At 42.9% G+C, this 20,599-nt stretch overlaps 1 protein-coding gene across 1 annotated transcript in view; it reads left to right on the forward strand.

Annotated features, from left to right (window-relative positions):
• The window catches only part of LOC121859385, a 70,613-nt gene that overhangs the window by 38,233 nt on the left and 11,781 nt on the right, over positions 1-20,599 (forward strand). The window contains exon 5 of the mRNA XM_042356167.1: positions 4,568-4,738. Coding sequence (XP_042212101.1) covers positions 4,568-4,738 — 171 coding nt within the window. The remainder of the gene's footprint in view (positions 1-4,567; positions 4,739-20,599) is intronic.

A 20,599-nucleotide genomic window follows, 5' to 3' on the forward strand; every position in this document is an offset into this window, starting at 1 on the left:
AGGTGAGTCATCCTCCCCTGGTGAGGATGGCATAACCTATAACACCCTGAGATTGTTGAATGAGATCCCTAACCATCCACTGCTTGACCTGTATCAAATGAGCCTCACACAGGGTATTCTGCCTAAGACATGGACTCATGGAAACATAGTTCCAATCCCTAAAGCTAATTCTCCAAACTTCAGGCCAATTTCACTTACATCCTGTATGTGTAAAGTCCTTGAAAGAGTTGTTCTAAACCGTCTCATGTTTCAAGTCAAAGACAAACTCGCCCCTAATCTGTACGGGTTCATGCCCGGGCGTAGCACACAGACATGCTTTGCAGAATATCTTGTTCACTCAAAAGATAAGACACAAACAGCCTTCATAGACCTTAAATCAGCCTTTGATGTAGCTAATAGAGACATTATACTTGAGCAACTAGCTAATTTTGGCATACAAGGTAACCTCCTGACATGGATAAAGGGTTATCTGTCCAACAGGTATGCCAGTGTTCTGTTTAGGGGAGTTAAAAGTACCAGAATGAGATCATTTGAGCTGGGCACGCCTCAGGGAGGAGTGTTAAGTCCTATGCTCTTTAATATACTGATGCACAAGCTTATTGCTGACATTCCAGTTCAGCCAAACAAAGCCGTAATATGCTATGCTGATGATATCTGCATTATGACACAAACCAAACTCAGGCTCCAAGCCTTGCTGGATGTATTTGCTCGGAGAACTGTTGAATGCGGTCACATAATATCTGTTGACAAGACGAGGGTCCTCAATCCTCGTCCTGCTCACCCTCTGCCTCTTGACTATAACATTAACAGCATGCCCTTGGAACTATGTAGCTCCTATAAATATCTTGGAATTTGTGTGAATGATGCAAACTTTGTCAGCAACCTTCGTGACAAACTAATGCAGTGCATTAAACCCCCTCAGAACCCTTGTTGGCAAGGGCTATGGAATTAACATCACCTATGCTCGTACTTTCTATCTTCACTTCATTCGTTCTGTAGTTGACTATCATGCTCTCCATCTTGTGACTATTCCGCCTAAACAACTCAACAGCCTTGAGGTAGTGCAAAATGAAGCCATGCGCATCATCCTAGGTTGCCCAAAATCAACCAGAATTGTAAATATTAGGAAAGAGCTCGGACTGCCCTCCCTATCTGAGAGGATAGCCCTACTTAATACCATGTTTTGTGTCAAAGTTTTGAAGAACAATAGTTCTCAAACTACAACTCAAACTGAGTTGATGTTCTATCTAAGTAATCCCGACCATCTCGCCAACCTTTCACAAAAGACTCTCTTTGGGGCGTGGCTTCATAAAAGTGTTGCAGATCTCCTGAAACTGAATGTCCCAATCACCCCAGACGAACCTATTAATGCCATTCCTCCTTGGCTGGACATATCAGTTCCTATTAATTACACTCCTGTTGGTAGTAAGCAAATGTTAAACACCGATGTGGTGAGATGTGTCACACTAGAAACTATTAACAGACACATAGAGAGTATTAAATCAAGTGAATGTTATGCTTTTACTGATGGTTCTGTGCAGACAAACACAGGTAGAACAGGCTGTGCAATTGTAATATATAAAGAAAAAGAGATGATAGTGTCAAACAAACAAAGGCTGAACAACTGGGCCAGCACAACACAAACTGAACTAACTGGAATCTACTTAGCCACAGACTACCTCAAAGAAAATGGAGGTGGGGTGATATTCTGTGACTCTCAAAGTGCTTTGAAATCAATGAACAGCCCGTCAGGTTCTATGTCTAAAGTTGTATGTGATATTAAAAGGAATGTGATAACTGCCAATGAGAACAACTTTCGTATCGAATTTGTGTGGATTCCGTCCCATGTTGGAATCAGGTATCATGACCGTGCTGATAGACTGGCCAATGAGGCATGTAAGAAAGAAAATGTTGACCGCGACCTTGCTCTGTCCAATGCCGTAATTAAAAACATTCAAGTCAGAATCATGAACTCTGATCTAGAAGAAGTGAGAAATGCAGAGAGACCTGACAGTTGTAGCATTAGTAAATATGACAAATTTTGTAACAAGAGGTACCGGTATGGCCAGCATAAGGACAGAACCAGACAATGTGATGTAGTCGTGGCCAGAATTAGGCTAGGATACAGACACATCTGGTCAAGTTAGTAACGCTGTACCCATACCGGAACACTCAGCATGTAAACTTTGTGATAAACCTTTAAAGCATACACTTGAACACTATATTATTGAATGTGACACTGTCAAAGACTTCAGGCCACCTGACTTATTGTATCTTGAACTATGTAATTACTTCATTGAATCAGGTGTGCTTGAGGACATTCTTGCTGTTTATCCCAAATTTGCTAGCCCACACTGATTAGTCTTCAATTAGAATATGACTCCAATGTATGTGATCCACTGACCCATATATGCTGCTGGTGAATGTGATGTATTTCCTTCTTTGTGTACGAACCTCTGTCCTGCGTGGCAGTGAACAGTGGCATTACCCACATGAATCTGACCTATATATAGTGTCAATGAATATGATGCATTCTTTGTGTACGAACCTCTGTCCTGTATGGCAGTGAAAAGTGACATTACCCACATGAATCTGACCGACGTATATGTATAGAAGTGCATGTGTATAGAGTATATACATGTGCAAGAAAAGGAGCAGCACAGATATGTATGTATATGTGTGTGTGTGTATAAGCATATACAATGAATATGATGCAAATCTTTGTGTACGAACCTCTGTCCTGCATGGCAGTGAACAGTGACATTATCCATATGAATCTGACCTCTATACATTTATAGTTGTTAATGAATATGATGTATTTCTTTGTGTGTGAACCTCTGTCCTGCGTGACAGTGAGAAGTGATACCACCCTCAGTGTCAAGACCTGACTGAATTACTCAGAATAGGCAAACTGTACTACAAGCTCTGCCAATAAATTTGTTAAACTAAAAAACCCATAAAATTTTAAGTTCACTCGGTGTAATTCAAGATTATTTTCTTTAAATCAACACTGCACTGCACTATATATTGTCAATATGTAAAATGAATTTCAAAATGACTAATAATTGTACTGTAAAAATAGTTTATGTTCAAGAGAGCCACAAGCAAGATGTTACCTCCACTAACGAGAGATACAAACTGACGCCTTGCTGGGTGAGTCAAGTGGCTGATTGGCGCACCAAAAACTAGTTTCCTGTACTGCAATTATGTTAAATAAGTGTTAAAATTACAAAAAATTTTAATATAAGACTTGGAAAATTATTGAATAGTACGACCTTCTTGATATTTACTCAAATGGGAACAAATTTAAGCCCTAGAACCGACTACTGTATTGGCGGACTAATATTCCGGCTGGTGAGCAAGCGAAAACATGTTGATATGATTTCGTATGAATTTCATTAACAGAATTTTTGTTTGTTAACCGAATTGAAGATTCTTATGGAAGGTAATTCGTTAACCGAAATTTCGTTAACCGAGGGATCACTGTATGTAAGTGGTACATACAGTAAAAGTCTCTTAATCCAGACTCTTTTTACCTGGCTTTCTGCTTTATCCGGATCTACCCACGTGGTGGCAAAATTAAACACTTTTGAATCACCAACCTGCAGTATATCTAATTCTTTTACAAATTGGACAAACAATATTTAACACAAAGTTAGGGAAGCTGTTGATGGTTGATTTTTTCAAGTCATATTTCTCCATCAAAAGTTTTGCAGACACCTTTCTCATGTTCTTCCAGAACTGTTAGCTGGTCCTTCAAGCTTAACTTATTCTATCCCTCTTCTGACTTCCTTTTGAATTTGTCTTGCCTTTTGAAGCCATGGTAATTAGTCCACAAAGTCACAAATAGTCAACAGGAGTTAAGACATGCACACACAAGTGCTGTAGCAGCGTGACGGCTTGTAAACAAAGCTGCTGGGGCTGGTACTTGTGTGCACCAGACGGCAATCTTGATTGTCATCCGAATATTTCTTGGTACCCCCTTCCGGAAATTGCTTTATCTGGAAATTAGCGAATTATGGACTGGATTTCGCCCCATTTAGTTTGGATTAAGAGGGTTTTACTGTAACATTAATTGTGAACCACAAGATGACAGCTGTCAGTAAAGGGAGCATCTGACCTCCTAACTTTTGATTGGCTTTATGGAGTTTTTAAATAGGTAAAAGTTATCTTCAACACCAAGAATGATATAGTGAAATAACACAAAACGGGGCCGCTCCAAATATGGTATTACTACTATATTTTTGTCCTTTACAATAGATAGTATAAAAATAGGGGGTGTCCTGGTGGAAAAATTTCACTAACTCACTTAACTGTTCTCCTCAGTCACGATATGAGATTTCAAACATCATTGTTTTGTTATTTTAATTATGAAGAGCTTATCAACCTTGTAGAAAAAGTATTGTTTTAGATACAGTATATCCAATTCTTTTTCAGTGCAGTATGCAAACATGTTATCCGATTAGGAACCTGATTAAGCTAAATTGTGTTTTAACATTGTTTTTTTGTCCCCATGATTACTGTAAATTTTGTATTTAATGTTAAAGAAGAAGTGCTTCTGTTGCAGCAAAAAGTGCTGCCCATAGTGCCACTGCCACTTGCTCCTTTCCTGCAACCTGATGACCCTGATGGAGTGTTTTATAATGAGGTCTACCACTACCTTAGTTCTGGCACCTTCCCGGAGGGGGCTACAGATGTCTACAAGAAGGTCATCAAAAAGCGCGCCACAAATTACTTGGTCAGTTGATCTTTTCTATGTATTAATTGTTTTCATAAAAGTAAATACCTGAACTTGTACATAAGCAAGAGTACTACTACTTTACCTTTTTCCTTTTTACCACTTATCGGCTGGTTAGCCACTGGAGCAGTCAGTTACGTCTCTGTTACGCACTGTTGGCAAGCACTAGGCATGCACTGGCTCCTGAATAGATCTGAATATGCTCCAGTGTTGGTCAAGTCTGGTCTTGAAAGAGCTCACACTCGGTGCTGTTATAACACTCTTGGCAGGTTGTTCCAAGAGTTCACAACCTGACTGAGAGTGTTGTGACAGCTCCAAGTGTGAGCTCTTTCAAGACCGAACTTGACCAACACTGGAGCATATTCAGATCTATTCAGGAGCCAGTGATGCCTAGTGCTTGCCAACAGAGTGCAACAGAGACATTACCGACCGACCAAGCGGCTAATAATACAGTAAAAAATTTAAAGGTGTAATTGTATGATATGGACACAAAGTAGTACCTTAAGCTGTGTATTATTATATTACTCTTATATTACTCTTATTAATTATGTATAGTAAAGTATTACAGAACTGTATTAATTCTATGTAATATTCCCATTTATTATGCACCATGTTATGTATATAAATTATCATATTTATACTTTATGTATTCAGCTTGTGAATGCTGGCATCTGTACATGCAGCGCGCAGTAATACATAGAGAGAGTGAAGACAGCCAGTCCTTGTGGTGCGGAAGTGAGCTTTTTGGTCCCCTTGTATATATCTCCCGTACGAGAATAGAACCTGCTTTTAAGAGAACAAGTGTTTGTGTATACCTTCAGTAGTATAGAACACTTTGTGGGTATCAAGACGAACGTCAGATGGCGCAGTGATTATTTCTCAGTGAGATACAGTGGACAAGCCTTCCCGCCCAGACTGTGTTTATGGCGTCTCGTCTTCAGCTTCACCGGTCTACAGCAAGACTACTACAAGCCTCTAGACTTACAGTGTTGTGAAGTGCTATGCTGTGTACAGTGCTGTGCTGTGAAGTGAAGTGTTTTGTGAAGTGCTGTGTTGTGTATTTTAATCATAATTGTCTGTGCAAAGTGCAGTCAGATGACTAAGGGAGCTGGTCCAGCAGCGCGTCCGCTCCCGTCTCTGGTCCGAGGGTAACTAACCCACCAGCGAGTTACGCTGCCCAGCTGCTCCTACGTCTGGCAGCGCGCCAAGCCTCTCCCGGCCTCCCGCCAGCCATACGCACACACACACACACACATTCACAACCACCTTATATTAAATTCTTGTGACTTACTGTAGACTTCTGTAATTCTGTGCATAGATTACGAGGGGCTGACCCGGTCTTTTGCACAGATAGAGTACAGAAGCAGTCGGCATGTCTCACAGGGATCAAAATGATACCCTGGACGATGGGGTTACGCGTTTTAGTGTGGGAGACCTCTCCCCACCCACACTCAGGGCCCACGCTCCCCACACTGACAACGCCATATCACCCACAGAATCTCCTCGCTCGTCGCGAGCCAGCTCTCCTGCGATGCATGCGTCCACAGATCTCCTTCAACTGATAAAGTGGATGGAAACTTCTCGACGCCAGGATGATATTGCAAGGAGAGAAGAGGAACAAAGTCGGTACAGACAGTCTGAAAAACGGCACCATGAAGAGGAACAACGACACAGAGAACTCGAAGACATACGTAGAAGTGAGGATGATCTGAGAAGAAGAGAGGATCAAGCCAGATTTGAAGTCTTGATTTCTCTGTTAGCCTCCCCACAACAATCTACTGTACAAGATTCGTCTGCTACTACTAATGTTGATACGACTAGTGGTACTGGTACCTCATTTCCCAGAGTCGATTCAACAATCCCTCAAAAGGCTGCAGTACACACGCCTCCCTCTCTGAAGTCTGACGCTTCTTATCAGATGTTTCGGGAATGGCGTCGACGTTGGCAAGACTATGCAACAATGGTTAACTTGTCAAGTTTATCACAGCCGAAACAGATGATACAGCTTCGTATGTGCTTGTCCTTAGAGACACAACGTACTCTCGAGCACACACTTCAAGTGCCTCCTACGACAACTCTGACGGTAGAGGCCGTGCTCGACAAGTTACAGGAACACGTTAAGGGACAGCGCAACGAAGCACTCAGAAGAAGAGAACTCCTCCAATGTAAGCAGCTTGATGGAGAATCTTTTGACGAATTTTTTGTAAGACTCAAGAGATGTTCAGAGGAAGTTGATGTTTGTCCCGGACATTCTCAAGTCTGTGAAGAGACACAACTCAAGACAATCATTTTAACGGGTGTCCGAGATGAAGAGCTAGTTCAGCGTCTCATTTCCCTCTACCCCACTTCCTCCCTTCAAGATGTTGTTACAAAATGTCGAGCGTACGAGGCCGCCAGGTGTGCGACTTCAGCTTTACGCTCACAACCTGACCAGGTGAGGGCGGTGTCTTCCTACAGAAAGGGTAAGAAGCAGCAAGGTAACCCCACCCCTCACCCTCCGGCTACACCTTCAGCAGCAGCTTTGTGTAACAGCTGTGTGAGACAGCATAATGCCTCCCAGTGCCCAGCTGCTCAAAGCGTGTGCAGAAGTTGCGACCGCCAGGGTCACTGGGCTTACACAGTCAAGTGCCCTACTAGCAAAGTTCAGTGCAGACTTTGTGGTCGTGTGGGCCATTATGACAAATGTTGTCGTAAGAAGACACGGAAAGGACACCACCTCGGATCCAAGAAGTCATCCTCAGGTAGTGCTGGCGCGCCCCCTCCTTCTGGCAAGCATCAAGACGCTGTGTCCAGTCTTTCCTGCCGTCGTGTGCATTGTTCCACAGACACGACGCCCCAGCACATTAGTGTCGTCATTTCTTACGGTAACTCGTCATCCAGTCTTCAGATGTTACCTGACACCGGTGCTGACGTCTCAGTAATTGGTCCACAACACTTAGCAAGTTTGGGAATACCCTGGAGCAACCTACAGCCCCCTCCTCAGACAACGAAACTGACAGCTGATGGTTCCAAGATGGCTCCAGCTTTGGGATCTTTCTGGGCCACTCTTACCTTTGGTAAGCAGTCTTGCTCAGCCCGGATTGATGTTCATGATGGGATCCCGACTCCGCTTTTATCATATGGGCATTGTCAAGAGTTGGCCATTATTTCCAAGGAATTCCCTAAACCTATTTTAAAGGTCACCCATGTCAACAGGTTGAAGGAATTCCCTATCTCTACTAACACGTCCCCTTCTGATGCAAGAGCTTACCTTCTCAAGGAGTTTGCTGACGTGTTGGTTACGAAGAAATCTTAGGATCCACACCACTCAAGCCGATGGTGGGTCCACCTATGAAGATTCATCTTAAGGATGGTGCCACACCTTTTGCCATCCACACCCCTCGTTTGATTCCTCACGCCTACAAGGAGCTAGTTAGACAAGAGCTTGACTCCATGGTTGCTCAGGGAATCATCAAGCCGGCTGGAGACGAACCTTCACCTTGGTGCCACCCTCTCGTCCCCGTCGCCAAACCTCGTGGTGGAGTACGAATTACCACCGATCTGTCAAAACTTAACCAGCAAGTTTCCCGTCCAGCCCACCCTTCACCCACACCCTTCGCAGCTGTTCGAAATGTGGACCCGAAGGCAAAGTTTTTTACAACGATGGACGCCTTATGTGGTTATTGGCAGATCGAGTTGGCCGAAGAAGACCAGCATTTGACTACATTCATCACACCGTATGGAAGATATCAGTATTGCAGAGGCCCCATGGGATTTGCCGCTACGGGTGATGCATTCTGTCAACGTGGTGACGCGGCCCTTCAAGGAGTCACGGATTGTGTCAAAGTGGTTGATGATATATTACTCCATGATGAAGACTACTGTACCCACCTCTCCCGAATATATGAAGTTCTCACCAGATGTCGCAAGTATGGGATTACCCTCAACGCTGACAAGTTTGTAGTCGCCGCTCCATCAGTGAACTTCTGTGGGTGCACTCTCTCAGCATCAGGCATCGCAGCTGACCCGGAGAAAGTAAGTGGAATCAGGGATTTTCCAACCACAAGGACTGGCTGTCTTCACTCTCTCTATGTATTACTGCGCGCTGCATGTACAGATGCCAGCATTCACAAGCTGAATACATAAAGTATAAATATGATAATTTATATACATAAGAGTAATATAATAATACACAGCTTAAGGTACTACTTTGTGTCCATATCATACAGTAATGATGATATATTTAGTAGTTCTTGTGTTGTTAACTCCTTCATACATACTGTACGTATTTTCAAAATTTAGTAAATGAGTTTGGAGCTGTGTACAGGTTGTACCTTTGTACCTTCCTGATCCGACACCCCCTGGATTTGACTGGTGCTGGACCAAGGAATTTTCCGAACCATGGGTGGTCAGCATATTATACCAAAACACCTTACTCAGTACTGCTAAATCATTGTCTTATAACATTTTAAATTCTAATTTATATTTTAAAGTTAATTGATACAGGTTGTCTCGATGTGGCTACTTTTGCAATTAGACAACTGATCAGTGAATAAACCAGGACATATATGGAGATGCATTATACAATAAAACAATAATTATTAAGTTCTGATAAATATGCTACAATATTATTTACTAAGTGCCCAAGACAGTTCCTGTGGTAAGCACCAACCCTCTTGAGTAGTGACAACAATGGTGTTTGAGAGATGGTGAGGGCTGGCAACATTGTCAGGGATATCATGAATGATCAGCTGTTACCGCTCTAAACAAGAGACCTGGAATATGTGATTATAGGGGTACTTTGGCACAATAGCTCATCTGGGATTGAGAGTGGGATTTTTTTGAGGAAAATGAATTATTTTTCGATAATGTTTTATTAACCCAGCACTAAATACCGGTAATCCTAAATAATATGGGAATTATGGTGAAATTGCATACTGCTATGAAGGGATCGTGGGCTGATGAGCATAGGAGGTGAGTTGCCCTCTTTCTCCTCTGCCTCCCTCCTCTGCCACCCAGCACCTCCTCTCCTGGGCTACGCACCCAAATGTAGTTTATACAGTATTTTAATATAATTCTTTTATTCCTATGCAGTGGGGTATGCTATAACGAATCTAATTGGTTCTAGAACCTTGTTCGTTATAGCATTCGTTCGTTATAGGATTAATCCGTTCCAGGCCCCCAAATACAACCACTTAACACTGAAAAATATAATATAAAAATGTAAAAATCGTAAAAAAGTGCATAAATATGCATCTAAACCCCTGAAATAAAGAATATAATTAATACTTGTAATAAAAAAACAATAAATTAGTAAAAAAAAAAAAAATATTCGTAGTAGGATCCATTCGTTATAGCATACCCCACTGTAATTCATTCATCTTAATCTATTTCATAATATAATAATAATATTTATAATATAACATATGTAATAATAATCAACTTTTTTGAACTGGGAAACCTGTGATGTTTGGTAGATGAACACTGAATAACACCCTTCAAACGTGTGTCCAGGCATCCTTCTCGTGTGTCTGGGCCGAGGCTCAAACCATTAACATTTGGTGAGAGTTACGCGCGTTACCACTGTACCACTAACACCCCTAAACAAAACATGTTGAACCAATGTGAAAAATGTTTAACTCAACAAATCAATCTAAACTCAAAATGTGTACATCTTGAGAATTAAAAGTACTGTATGTACAGTAATTCCTAGATTCTACCTTGATTTTGTGAGTTTGACCACCACATATTCCATGTGCTGCTGTCACCCACATGACCACACAGAGGGTGAGTCAGCTGTTCAGTCCACAACCACACACACACACACTTTAATGTGTAGATTGCTTCATATAGGTCGGCCTGGCAAATTAATATTAGTCACAAATGTAATTTTTATCATCTATTAAGTTTTTAATATTTTCTTTGCACTATTTTATTGACTTACATTACAGTACAATATTTGGCAACTTTGCAGTGGGTGGCCAGTTGCATAGACTCTGATTAGAGAAATTTACTCTGCTTATACATAAATATTTATGCCACTGAAGCAGCTGCTGAATTTGGCATTTTAAAACATACAAGCATGAATGCAATATTTGCTTGTATTTATTATAAATCCCCAAATTCCAGGTGTATCAAGTGCCGTAAATATTTGTAAACAGGGTAATTGTGTATACGCGACCCAACCACATAGCTCATATGAACCTAGCCAGCCAAGACATTAACACCACCACTCCACACCCCTGACAGACATTTATTGAGTTACCTGTATATACCTGAAAGGTATTATAGTTAGCCATTAAACAAGCAGGAAAAGAATGATAGTAATGTGGTGATACACAACCCTCGCATATACAGTAGAGTAGTTGTGTTAGAAGCTCATTATTTAAAATTTTTCTCCTGGGGGGATCCCAACGTGCTTATGGCTTAACTGTACAAGTGAACCGCCCCTCAAGCACAGTAAAATGATCATCTACTGTACAGTAAATGTAATCACCTTAAATGATGCCTGAATTCCACATCCAAAATGATGTGATTCAGGTTACTTCTAACCCAGATTACATTGTAGTTACACCTTGGGTACTGCTTGGGTGAACTAAAATTGTGCTGGACCAGGGAATCGGATTAGGGAGCTACAACCTGTATTTTAATGGAAAGTTTATAGCAAATATGAAAAACAATTCAGTGGTGAAAATAAGTAGAGAAGGAAGACAGGTAGAAATATGTTAGTTTGAATAGTAATAAAATGGATAGGGAAAGTCACTGTTGGAGAGAGAGAGAGAGAGAGAGAGAGAGAGAGAGAGAGAGAGAGAGAGAGAGAGAGAGAGAGAGAGAGAGAGAGAGAGAGAGAGAGAGAGAGAGAGAGAGAGAGAGAGAGAGAGAGAGAGAGAGAGAGAGAGAGAGAGAGAGAGAGAGAGAGAGAGAGAGGAGAGAGAGAGAGAGAGAGGAAGAGAGAGGAGAGAGAGAGAGAGAGAGAGAGAGAGAGAGAGAGAGAGAGAGAGAGAGAGAGAGAGAGAGAGAGAGGAGAGAGAGAGAGAGAGAGAGAGAGGGAGAGAGAGAGAGAGAGAGAGAGAGAGAGAGAGAGAGAGAGAGAGAGAGAGAGAGAGAGAGAGAGAGAGAGAGAGAGAGAGAGAGAGAGAGAGAGAGAGAGAGAGAGAGAGAGAGAGAGAGAGAGAGAGAGAGAGAGAGAGAGAGAGAGAGAGAGAGAGAGAGAGAGAGAGGGGAGAGAGAGAGAGAGAGAGAGAGAGAGAGAGAGAGAGAGAGAGAGAGAGAGAGAGAGAGAGAGAGAGAGAGAGAGAGAGAGAGAGAGAGAGAGAGAGAGAGAGGGAGAGAGAGAGAGAGAGAGAGAGAGAGGAGAGAGGAGGAGAGAGAGAGAGAGAGAGAGAGAGAGAGAGAGAGAGAGAGAGAGAGAGAGAGAGAGAGAGAGAGAGAGAGAGAGAGAGAGAGAGAGAGAGAGAGAGAGAGAGAGAGAGAGAGAGAGAGAGAGAGAGGAGAGAGAGAGAGAGAGAGAGAGAGAGAGAGAGAGAGAGAGAGAGAGAGAGAGAGATATTTTTTTTGTCAATCTGCCTCTGAATGCAAAGAAATGGTACAAATTAGTAGTGACAAAAATATAATACTTGGGAGTATTGTGTGGGGGTGAATAGGATGCAGATGATAAGAGCTACTGAATAGAAATGGGAAGATGATAATGAAATAAAAAGATATGTCAGGCAGAAAGTGGATCAGGGTTTTTTCAGGTGATATAATAAGTAATATCTCCATTAGCCAGAATCCCTCTTATCTGGAAGTCTCCAATAGCTAGAACTGAAGTTGTTTTGTATTTTTTCTGGATATTCCTCTCAATTCAGAGTTTGGGAACAAATTCCAAGGTTGGAAATCAGGAGTATTTTCTGAAAATTAAAATAAATCTGGAAAATCTGTCCAAATTTATGTTTCCGGGTCTGGGAGCAAATGTCGATTATAAAATGATGCTCAGTTACCGGAAAATCTGAGAAAATGGGGAGAAACTCACTCCAAACCTTTCTGGGGGACAAGGGTTCCCGGCATTATGAAAGACTGCATCATGTTTCGCCACATCCTCACATGGCTGGTGTGTGGGTGGGAAGACCAACCACTTGGGTAATGCTGGATTTTTCTGCTTATGTTCTATTTATTATTACTGTGCAAATATAAATATTTCTTTAAATACACATGCAGTACTAAAAAGGTAAAATCAATGTAATTCCGAGCTGAGCTAACGAGGCAGGTGGTGAGGTGACTAGGCAGTAGGTGAGGTGACGAGGCAGCAGGTGAGGTGACGAGGCAGCAGGTGAGGTGACGAATCAGGTGGTGTGGTGACGAGTCAGGTGGTGAGGTGACGAGTCAGGTGGTGAGGTGACGAGTCAGGTGGTGAGGTGACGAGTCAGGTGGTGAGGTGACGAGACAGGTGGTGAGGTGATGAGGCAGTAGATGAGGTGACGAGACAGGTGGTGAGGTGACGAGTCAGGTGGTGAGGTGACATGCCAAGACACTTACACAGCACACACATTAACAGCTCTACTAAACCATTGTCTTATAACATTTTACTTTATAATTTCTATTTTACTTTTACTTTTACTTTTATCCTCTTCGCCACTGATCGGCTTGTTAGCCGCTTGGGCGATCGGTCACGACTCTTTTCCTTTATATTCTTCACCAAAAGGTCGGCTCGCTAGCCGCCCGGGCGATCGGTCACGTCTCTGTCACGCACTGTTGGCAAATACTGGGCATGCACCGGCTCCTGAATGTACCTGAACCCGCTCCAGTGTTGGTCAAGTCTTCTCTTGAAAGAGCTCACACTCGGTGCCGTCACAACACTTTCTGGTAGATTGTTCCAAGAGTTTACAACCCTCACTCCGAAAAAGTTTGCCCTCACGGTTTTCTGGACTTGCGGCTTCTTCAATCTTGAGCTGTGACCCCTTGTGGGGCGAGCGTCCGCCAGCTCCAAGTAAGGACACTCAACTGAGTAGTGCCCCCTGAGATGCTTATAAACCTCAACTAGGTCCCCCCTTGCCCGTCTGTAGTATAAGCTAGGCAAGTTCAGGCGCTCCAATCTCGCAGGGTAGCTGAGATGCCGAAGTGCAGGCACCAGCTTGGTGGCCCTCCTTTGAACATTTTCAACCAACTGACAGTCCCTAGCATATCTCGGGGACCAGATGGGGTGACAGTACTCCAGATGGGGAAGCACTTCACTCCTGAAGATCGTCACGAGGGACGGACCGTCTAGATATCTGAACGACCTTCTTATAAGACCCAATAATTTATTTGCCTGATTTACCTTCTTCTCACAATGGCCCGAGAACTTCAGCTCATTGTCAACATACACACCTAGGTCCTTCTCACACACAGTCTCAACTAGTACATTTTCTTCATCCCGTTGGGACATATGGTACGCCTCCTTACCGTTGGTACGCCCCAGGTGCATCCTCTTACACTTCGTGACATTGAATCTCAGCAGCCATTCCTTCGACCATTCCTGGAGCCCACAGAGGTCCTTCTGCAGCTCTTCACAGTCCGCTTGGTTCTTAATTTCCCGAAATAACTTGGCGTCATCGGCAAACATTTGTATGGAGGAGTGTACAACGTCAGGCATATCATTTATGAAACAAACAAACAACAGCGGGCCCAATACACTACCCTGCGGTACCCCACTTGTTACAGGTACAGATGACGATTTCGTGCCATTAATCACCACACATTGCTTGCGGTCATGTAGAAAGTCTTCTATCCACGCTAGGACATTTCCCCGAATTCCGTACCCTTCCAGTTTGATTTTCAGCCTTTCGTGGGGTACACTGTCGAAAGCCTTGGCAAAATCTAGGTAAATATTGTCGATATTACCACCCCGTTCTAGAATATGGGTCCAAATATCCAATACCTTGAGCAATTGTGTCAAGCAAGAGCGCCCCGGCATAAAACCGTGTTGGCAATCTTTTACAAGGTTGTTTCGTAGTAGATGTTCCATCGCTGCATCTCTGATAATACTCTCAAGTACTTTACATATTATGCTGGTCAGGCTCACCGGTCTATAGTTGTTCGTGGAGTGCCTATCGCCCTTCTTGAAGATAGGACTCACATAAGCCACTTTCCATTCACTGGGGACCATTTGTTCATCCAGGCATTTACAAAACAGAATCTTCAGGGGCTCTGCAAGCTCGTTGCACAGCTCCCTTAGCACTCTAGGATGCACCATGTCAGGTCCAGGACTCTTATGGACCTTTAGCCTGGACAGTTTATTTCTAATACCCTCTTCTGTGAACACAATGTGGGTCAGTGCTGTGTCGAACCGTCTGTCCTCAAACGCAGGAAGGTTAGTTGCATCCTCTCTTGTGAACACTGAGGAAAAGAAGCTGTTCAATGCCTCAGCTTTATCCTGGTCAGAATCTGCGTAACTACCATCTTCAAGCCTCAGGTCTGATACTCCTACTCGCGCTTTCAATTTCGACTTTGCATAGCGGTAAAACGCCTTTGGGTTTGACTTGACCTCGCGTGCAACCAGCCTTTGGAACTCCTTTTCAGCCCTCCTACACTCTATCTTTGCTTGGTTTCTGGCTCTTGCATACATCCTCCTGTCCTGCTCATCGTTTGACCCAACCCACGTCTTGAATTTCTGGGTTTTCTTCTTAATTTTGTTGACCGCCGCATGGTTCATGTGTAGGGATCCCCTCGTATTCCTAGAAGCACTGGGTTTGGTCTTGGGTATATATTTATCGATCAAATGGGTCATTTTACTAGTTATGATATTCAGCGTAGTGTCTGCGTTCTTGTACCTTAATAAGTCAGGCCAGTTGATACCCCTCATCTCTTCCCTCATCCCATTGTAATTTCCCTTGTAATATTTGCACCTTGGCCTGGCCTTATCTTGAACTAGGTAACAGTTAAATCTGAATGACAACACTGTATGGTGACTGGTGCCAACTGGGGCAAGGTGTTCCAGTTTGGCCACCATACCCTCCTCGTTTGTTATGATGAGGTCAAGTGGCTTGGGTGTTTGTTCCCCTCTGTAATGTGTCGGGTCTCTCACATGTTGGAACAGAAAATTATCTCTCAGAGTTTCTACAAAAAGAGTAGCAGGATTATTCAAGTCATTCGGGGTTGACTCGTTTCTCCAGTCGATGTCGCCATAGTTAAAGTCCCCCATGATAAGGAGGTGGCTGGGGTTGAGCATCGCCGCATTGTTTATTAAGGTTCTTAAGTTCCTTTGATTTAGTGGGCCACAGTTCGGGGATCTGTAGATACACCCGACGATAAGTAAGTCCCCTCCCTTTAATTTAATTTTACACCACTTGGACTCTTCAAAGACATCCTCTCCCTGTACCCTCGCCTGGCTGGCTCTAAGGTCTTGCCTAGCGTAGATAACCACACCCCTCCTGCAGGATTCTTGAGTTAGGTTCGTAAATGAGTCATATCCAGCAATACTGAACTCACATTCCTCTGGGTCGATTCTCCTGTTCTTGTACAACAGTTCTACAACTCCTACAATATCTGGTTGGTGTACTCTTAGTAGTGTTTCAAACTCCTCCCTCTTATCAAGGAACGTGTCGGTATTAGTGTACATGACATTCAAGCCAGAATTTGTTCTCGGTAACGTCTCTGCTCTTAGTAATAAACCCGCTCCACCCACATTCTCAGAAGCTGCAGCATTTGCTAAGTACACTGTATTTTGCAGGGTGTGGTTAAAAATTTCATTGTTTACACGGCGCTCGTTCCCTCCTGTCCGGTAGGCTGAGCCGGTGCCGCCTCCCGGGTGGGGGGTTGAGTGGGTGGAGGGTGCACTGCTGCCCCCTGGCCCTGTGTCGGCACACTTGTTTCCACTACCCTCCCCCTGAGTATAACCCATGTGCACCTGTCCCCGTTCCTTCTCGACTCCTCCCTCTTCTGCTTCAAGTCCAGCAGGAGCTTCTTGTGCTGTTCCCTCTGCATTACCGTGCGGTCTGGGTGAATAAATACATCTCGAAATGCCTCGCTCCTTGCTAAGTTTTTTGCCTGCCGGATAACTTGCCATTTTTCCTCCTCACTCCCTAGTGTGATCCTGAGGGGGCGAGGCTTAACCCCCTGCTTTTGTCCCAGTCTCCTCACATCCTGAGGGGTTGCTGGAATCTTCAGAACCTCTGTGCAAATATTTTGAAACAGCACCTTGTCGTGTGTTTCCTTACTCACAGTTCCCTCTGCCTGGCTCTCTGGGACTCCAAAAACTATTACATTGTTCCTGCGCTGGAGCCGTTCCTGGTGTTCCTCCTCTCCCCTAACAGTAGGTCCGTTAATTTTCATTTCTTCGACACACTTTTTCAGAGTCCCAATCTGCTGTAGAACCTGTACTGATTCTGCATTACTCTCCGCCCCCCCCACCCGTGGCCCTCCTAATACGTCCGCATAGCTCCTCTTAGCAACCACCTCCATTCTATTAGCTACTTCCTCAGTCTTAGCAAGGATCTCTTTCTCAACTTGCTCCAGTTTGTCAACCAGCAGGGCTCCTGCTTCATCTATTTTCGTCCCTAGAGAACTCGTTCCCTTATGGATTGCAATCGCTTCATTCACCTTGACTATGCAGCCAGGGCAATACCAGCAACAGCCATCAAGCTTTACGGCAGTTAGTAACTTCCTAAACGTTGCATTAGTTAGGCCTGCATCCTCCATATCCGACGTCTCCCTGCAGTAATCACATACCAAACTCATGGTTGTTGTTGTTGTGGGGGGGGTGTAGACTGTGTATAGATCTACACCTATTTCAAAGAAAATAAAGAGAGAAAAAAGTACTTAGCTACTCTCTGTTGCCTATGGAGTTGTCGTCTGCGACTGCGTACACTGTATCTCCCTGTGAATGGTGTATTGTAGGCACAGTTTCAGTCCTTGAGCAAGCACACAATCAACATAAAATAAAATTTAAAGTCTCTGTGGCACCTATGACACGACTTGGTTTCAGCTGGCACGGTGCCTTTCCAGCTTGCTTGCTAGTGAGCGCTCACTTTAAGTTATTTACAACTTCAGCGGTCACTGATGACACTATGAACTATCACTGTGTACACTGTATCTCCCTGTGAGTGGTGTATTATAAACACAGATTCAGTCCTTGAGCAAGCACACAAACAAAATAAAATTTAAAGTCTCTGTGGCACCTATGACACGAATAGGCTGGCAGTTGTCCTTACCAGCTCGATTGCCAATATGTATTCACTTTAAGTTATTATAGTCTCTTCTGCATTCACTGATGACAACTATGAACTGATTTAACTGAAGGCACAGTACTACACTCCCTGGTTGGCCTTTATCACAGCCGTGACCACAACACCCTAAAAAATAAAATAAAATAAAAGCTTTGTCATGTGGCAGTGATTGTGTGGTTATAGGCCTGTGACCCTGGCTGTACCTCCAACTCGGTGGAAATTGAGTTTTCAAAAATACAATCGTGTCTAGCATGAAAAGTCCGACATCGATTTACACTTTCACCTCACTAAGACGATCTTGACGAACTTATGTAATCACTGTCCAATTTCTGCCGCTCTACATCGAAGGCCCGGATGCCGAACACGCTTTGTTACAGAGACGCAACACGACCCGCCCGCCCGCAACGATTGTCCCATTGATACATGGTGGCTTGACTGGGCTACTTTTGCACTTAGACAACTGATCAATGAATAAACCAGGGCATATGGAGACTCATTATACACTAGTGATGTCACAAAGCTTAGCAACTGCAACCACAACTGCTGAGCAACCGCATAAATTATCACAACTGAAATAACCGCACGATCCCACGTGGTTGTCACAGTTGTGAAACAATCACAAACAATGGCTGAGAGTTGAGAAATTCATTGGGTAGTGGGGCCCTCCAACTACTGTGTTGTCTTAATATACAATATGCTACAATAATAGATACATGGAGTGTATAAAAGTAGTAGTACAGGTTCACCACCAATTTTCCGGCACCCTTGGTTCCAAAGCCTTGCCGGATTATCTGTTTTGTCGGACCAACCGAGGCCAGGTAATAATAAATCAACAATACACCTCTGACCCACTAATGATACACCCCCTGTCTCTCTAAAGCACCATGGACTGGTAGAAACTTAAATTAAACTTTGTGATGTTTATACTCAAATTAATCACTATCTTACAAGGATTTCAGCAATACAAGTTACTGTATATTCTGCTAAGTCTAGTCAGCTACATTTTATAAGATAAAACTTTAAGCCTAAAACTAGCTTCACCTTGGCTGGGAGGGAGGGATGGAAGTTAAGTGCCCCCTCATAATTTTGTCTGGACTACAGGAAGTGCCGGACCATCAGTTCCCGGAAAATCGGTGGTGTACCTGTATTGGACAATCTGATGAGTAAAAATATCTTGTTTTTTCCCAATTAAAAGATCATAATTTTGGGGAAAATATGACTGTACTTTAATGTACAACTTGTACTCAAATGTACTAAGATAATTAATAAAATTCTATGTCTAGTGCAAATTATGGAATGTTTATACTGTACTCACATTAATTGCTTTCTTGCAAGAATTCCAGCAATGCAAGTTATATTCTGCTAAGTCAAGTCAATGACATTTTATAAGAGAAAAGCTTAAACTCCCTGTCTTGTATATTCCTGAGTCCTTGACCCCCCTCTCCACTGACAACTAATCTCACCTCGCTGGCTGTGAACACCTCACCTCCACCTCCCCCCAGCCAGCAGGAGAGGTGAGATGCGGTGATCAGGATTTTATAGGATGAATTTGGTTTAGGCTAAAAGGTTTTTGTTTATAAAATGCCACAGACTTGACTGAGCAGAATATAACTTGCATTGCTGGAATCCTTGCAAAATATCAATTAATTTGAGTACCAGTATAGTATAAACATCTCATAGTTTGCACTAGAGATAAAAATTTCAGTCCTTTAGCTTTGTACATTTGAGTACAAGTTGTACACTAAAGTAGAGTAATATGTTGCTCAAAATTATTGCTTTTTCTCGGTAAAAAATCATAAAAAGATAAGTTGAAAAGTTCATACAAGTTACAGCATTAATCCTCTCCCCGGTTATACACCAAACGTAGTTTTGTACTGTATCTCAATATAATTAATAATCTATTCCTATAATTCATTAGTTGGTAATTTATGAAACGCTTCCACCAGAAGGAGTTGTTCGATTTTGTTTAATATACCACAGATGTTCTTATCATTATGCTGTACAGTATAGATTATATATCATATTTTTTTCTATTATTTAATACCTGTACTGTATCCCTTCAACATTATGTTACATAACATTTTGAAATACAGTATGGAGTAAGGAGGAGAGTGGTGGTGGAGGGAAGAAGGGGAGAAACCCTTGGGGGGTGAAACTGACTGCTCGCCCCCAAATAGGTTTCTCTCACACCCTTGTCTCAGTCATTCCTACTGTAACTCAACACAATATTGCTTATTTGTTATTTTTTAATTAGTAAAGATATATTACTGTAATGATCTGTGTTTATTAATATCTGTACCCTTTATATACAGTATACAATAATTATTTCACCTCTTTATTCGGCTTGTCAGTTAATGTTGATGTGAAATTAATGATTATATATTGTATTTTTTGTATAGTAGAATTTAATATTTTATATTATCAATGATAAAACATCCACCATAAGAAGCTGATCATGTGAGAATACATAACAATGAGTACAGGTATATAAAAAACAGTGACAATGAGGCAAGGTACTGTGTCTCATGAAGAGAGAGTTGGAGGGTGTGTGTTGGGGGTGTGTGGGTGGTGTGTTGGGGGTGTGGGTGGTGTTGGGGGTGTGTGGTGGGGGTGTGTGTGGGTGGTGTTGGTGGTGTGTGGGTGGTGTGGTGTGTGGGTGGTGTTGGGGGTGTGTGTGGTGTGGGTGGTGTTGGTGGTGTGT

The sequence above is a fragment of the Homarus americanus genome, unplaced genomic scaffold (assembly GCF_018991925.1).
Source record: "Homarus americanus isolate GMGI-L3 unplaced genomic scaffold, GMGI_Hamer_2.0 scaffold7626, whole genome shotgun sequence".
Taxonomy (NCBI): Eukaryota; Metazoa; Arthropoda; class Malacostraca; order Decapoda; family Nephropidae; genus Homarus; species Homarus americanus.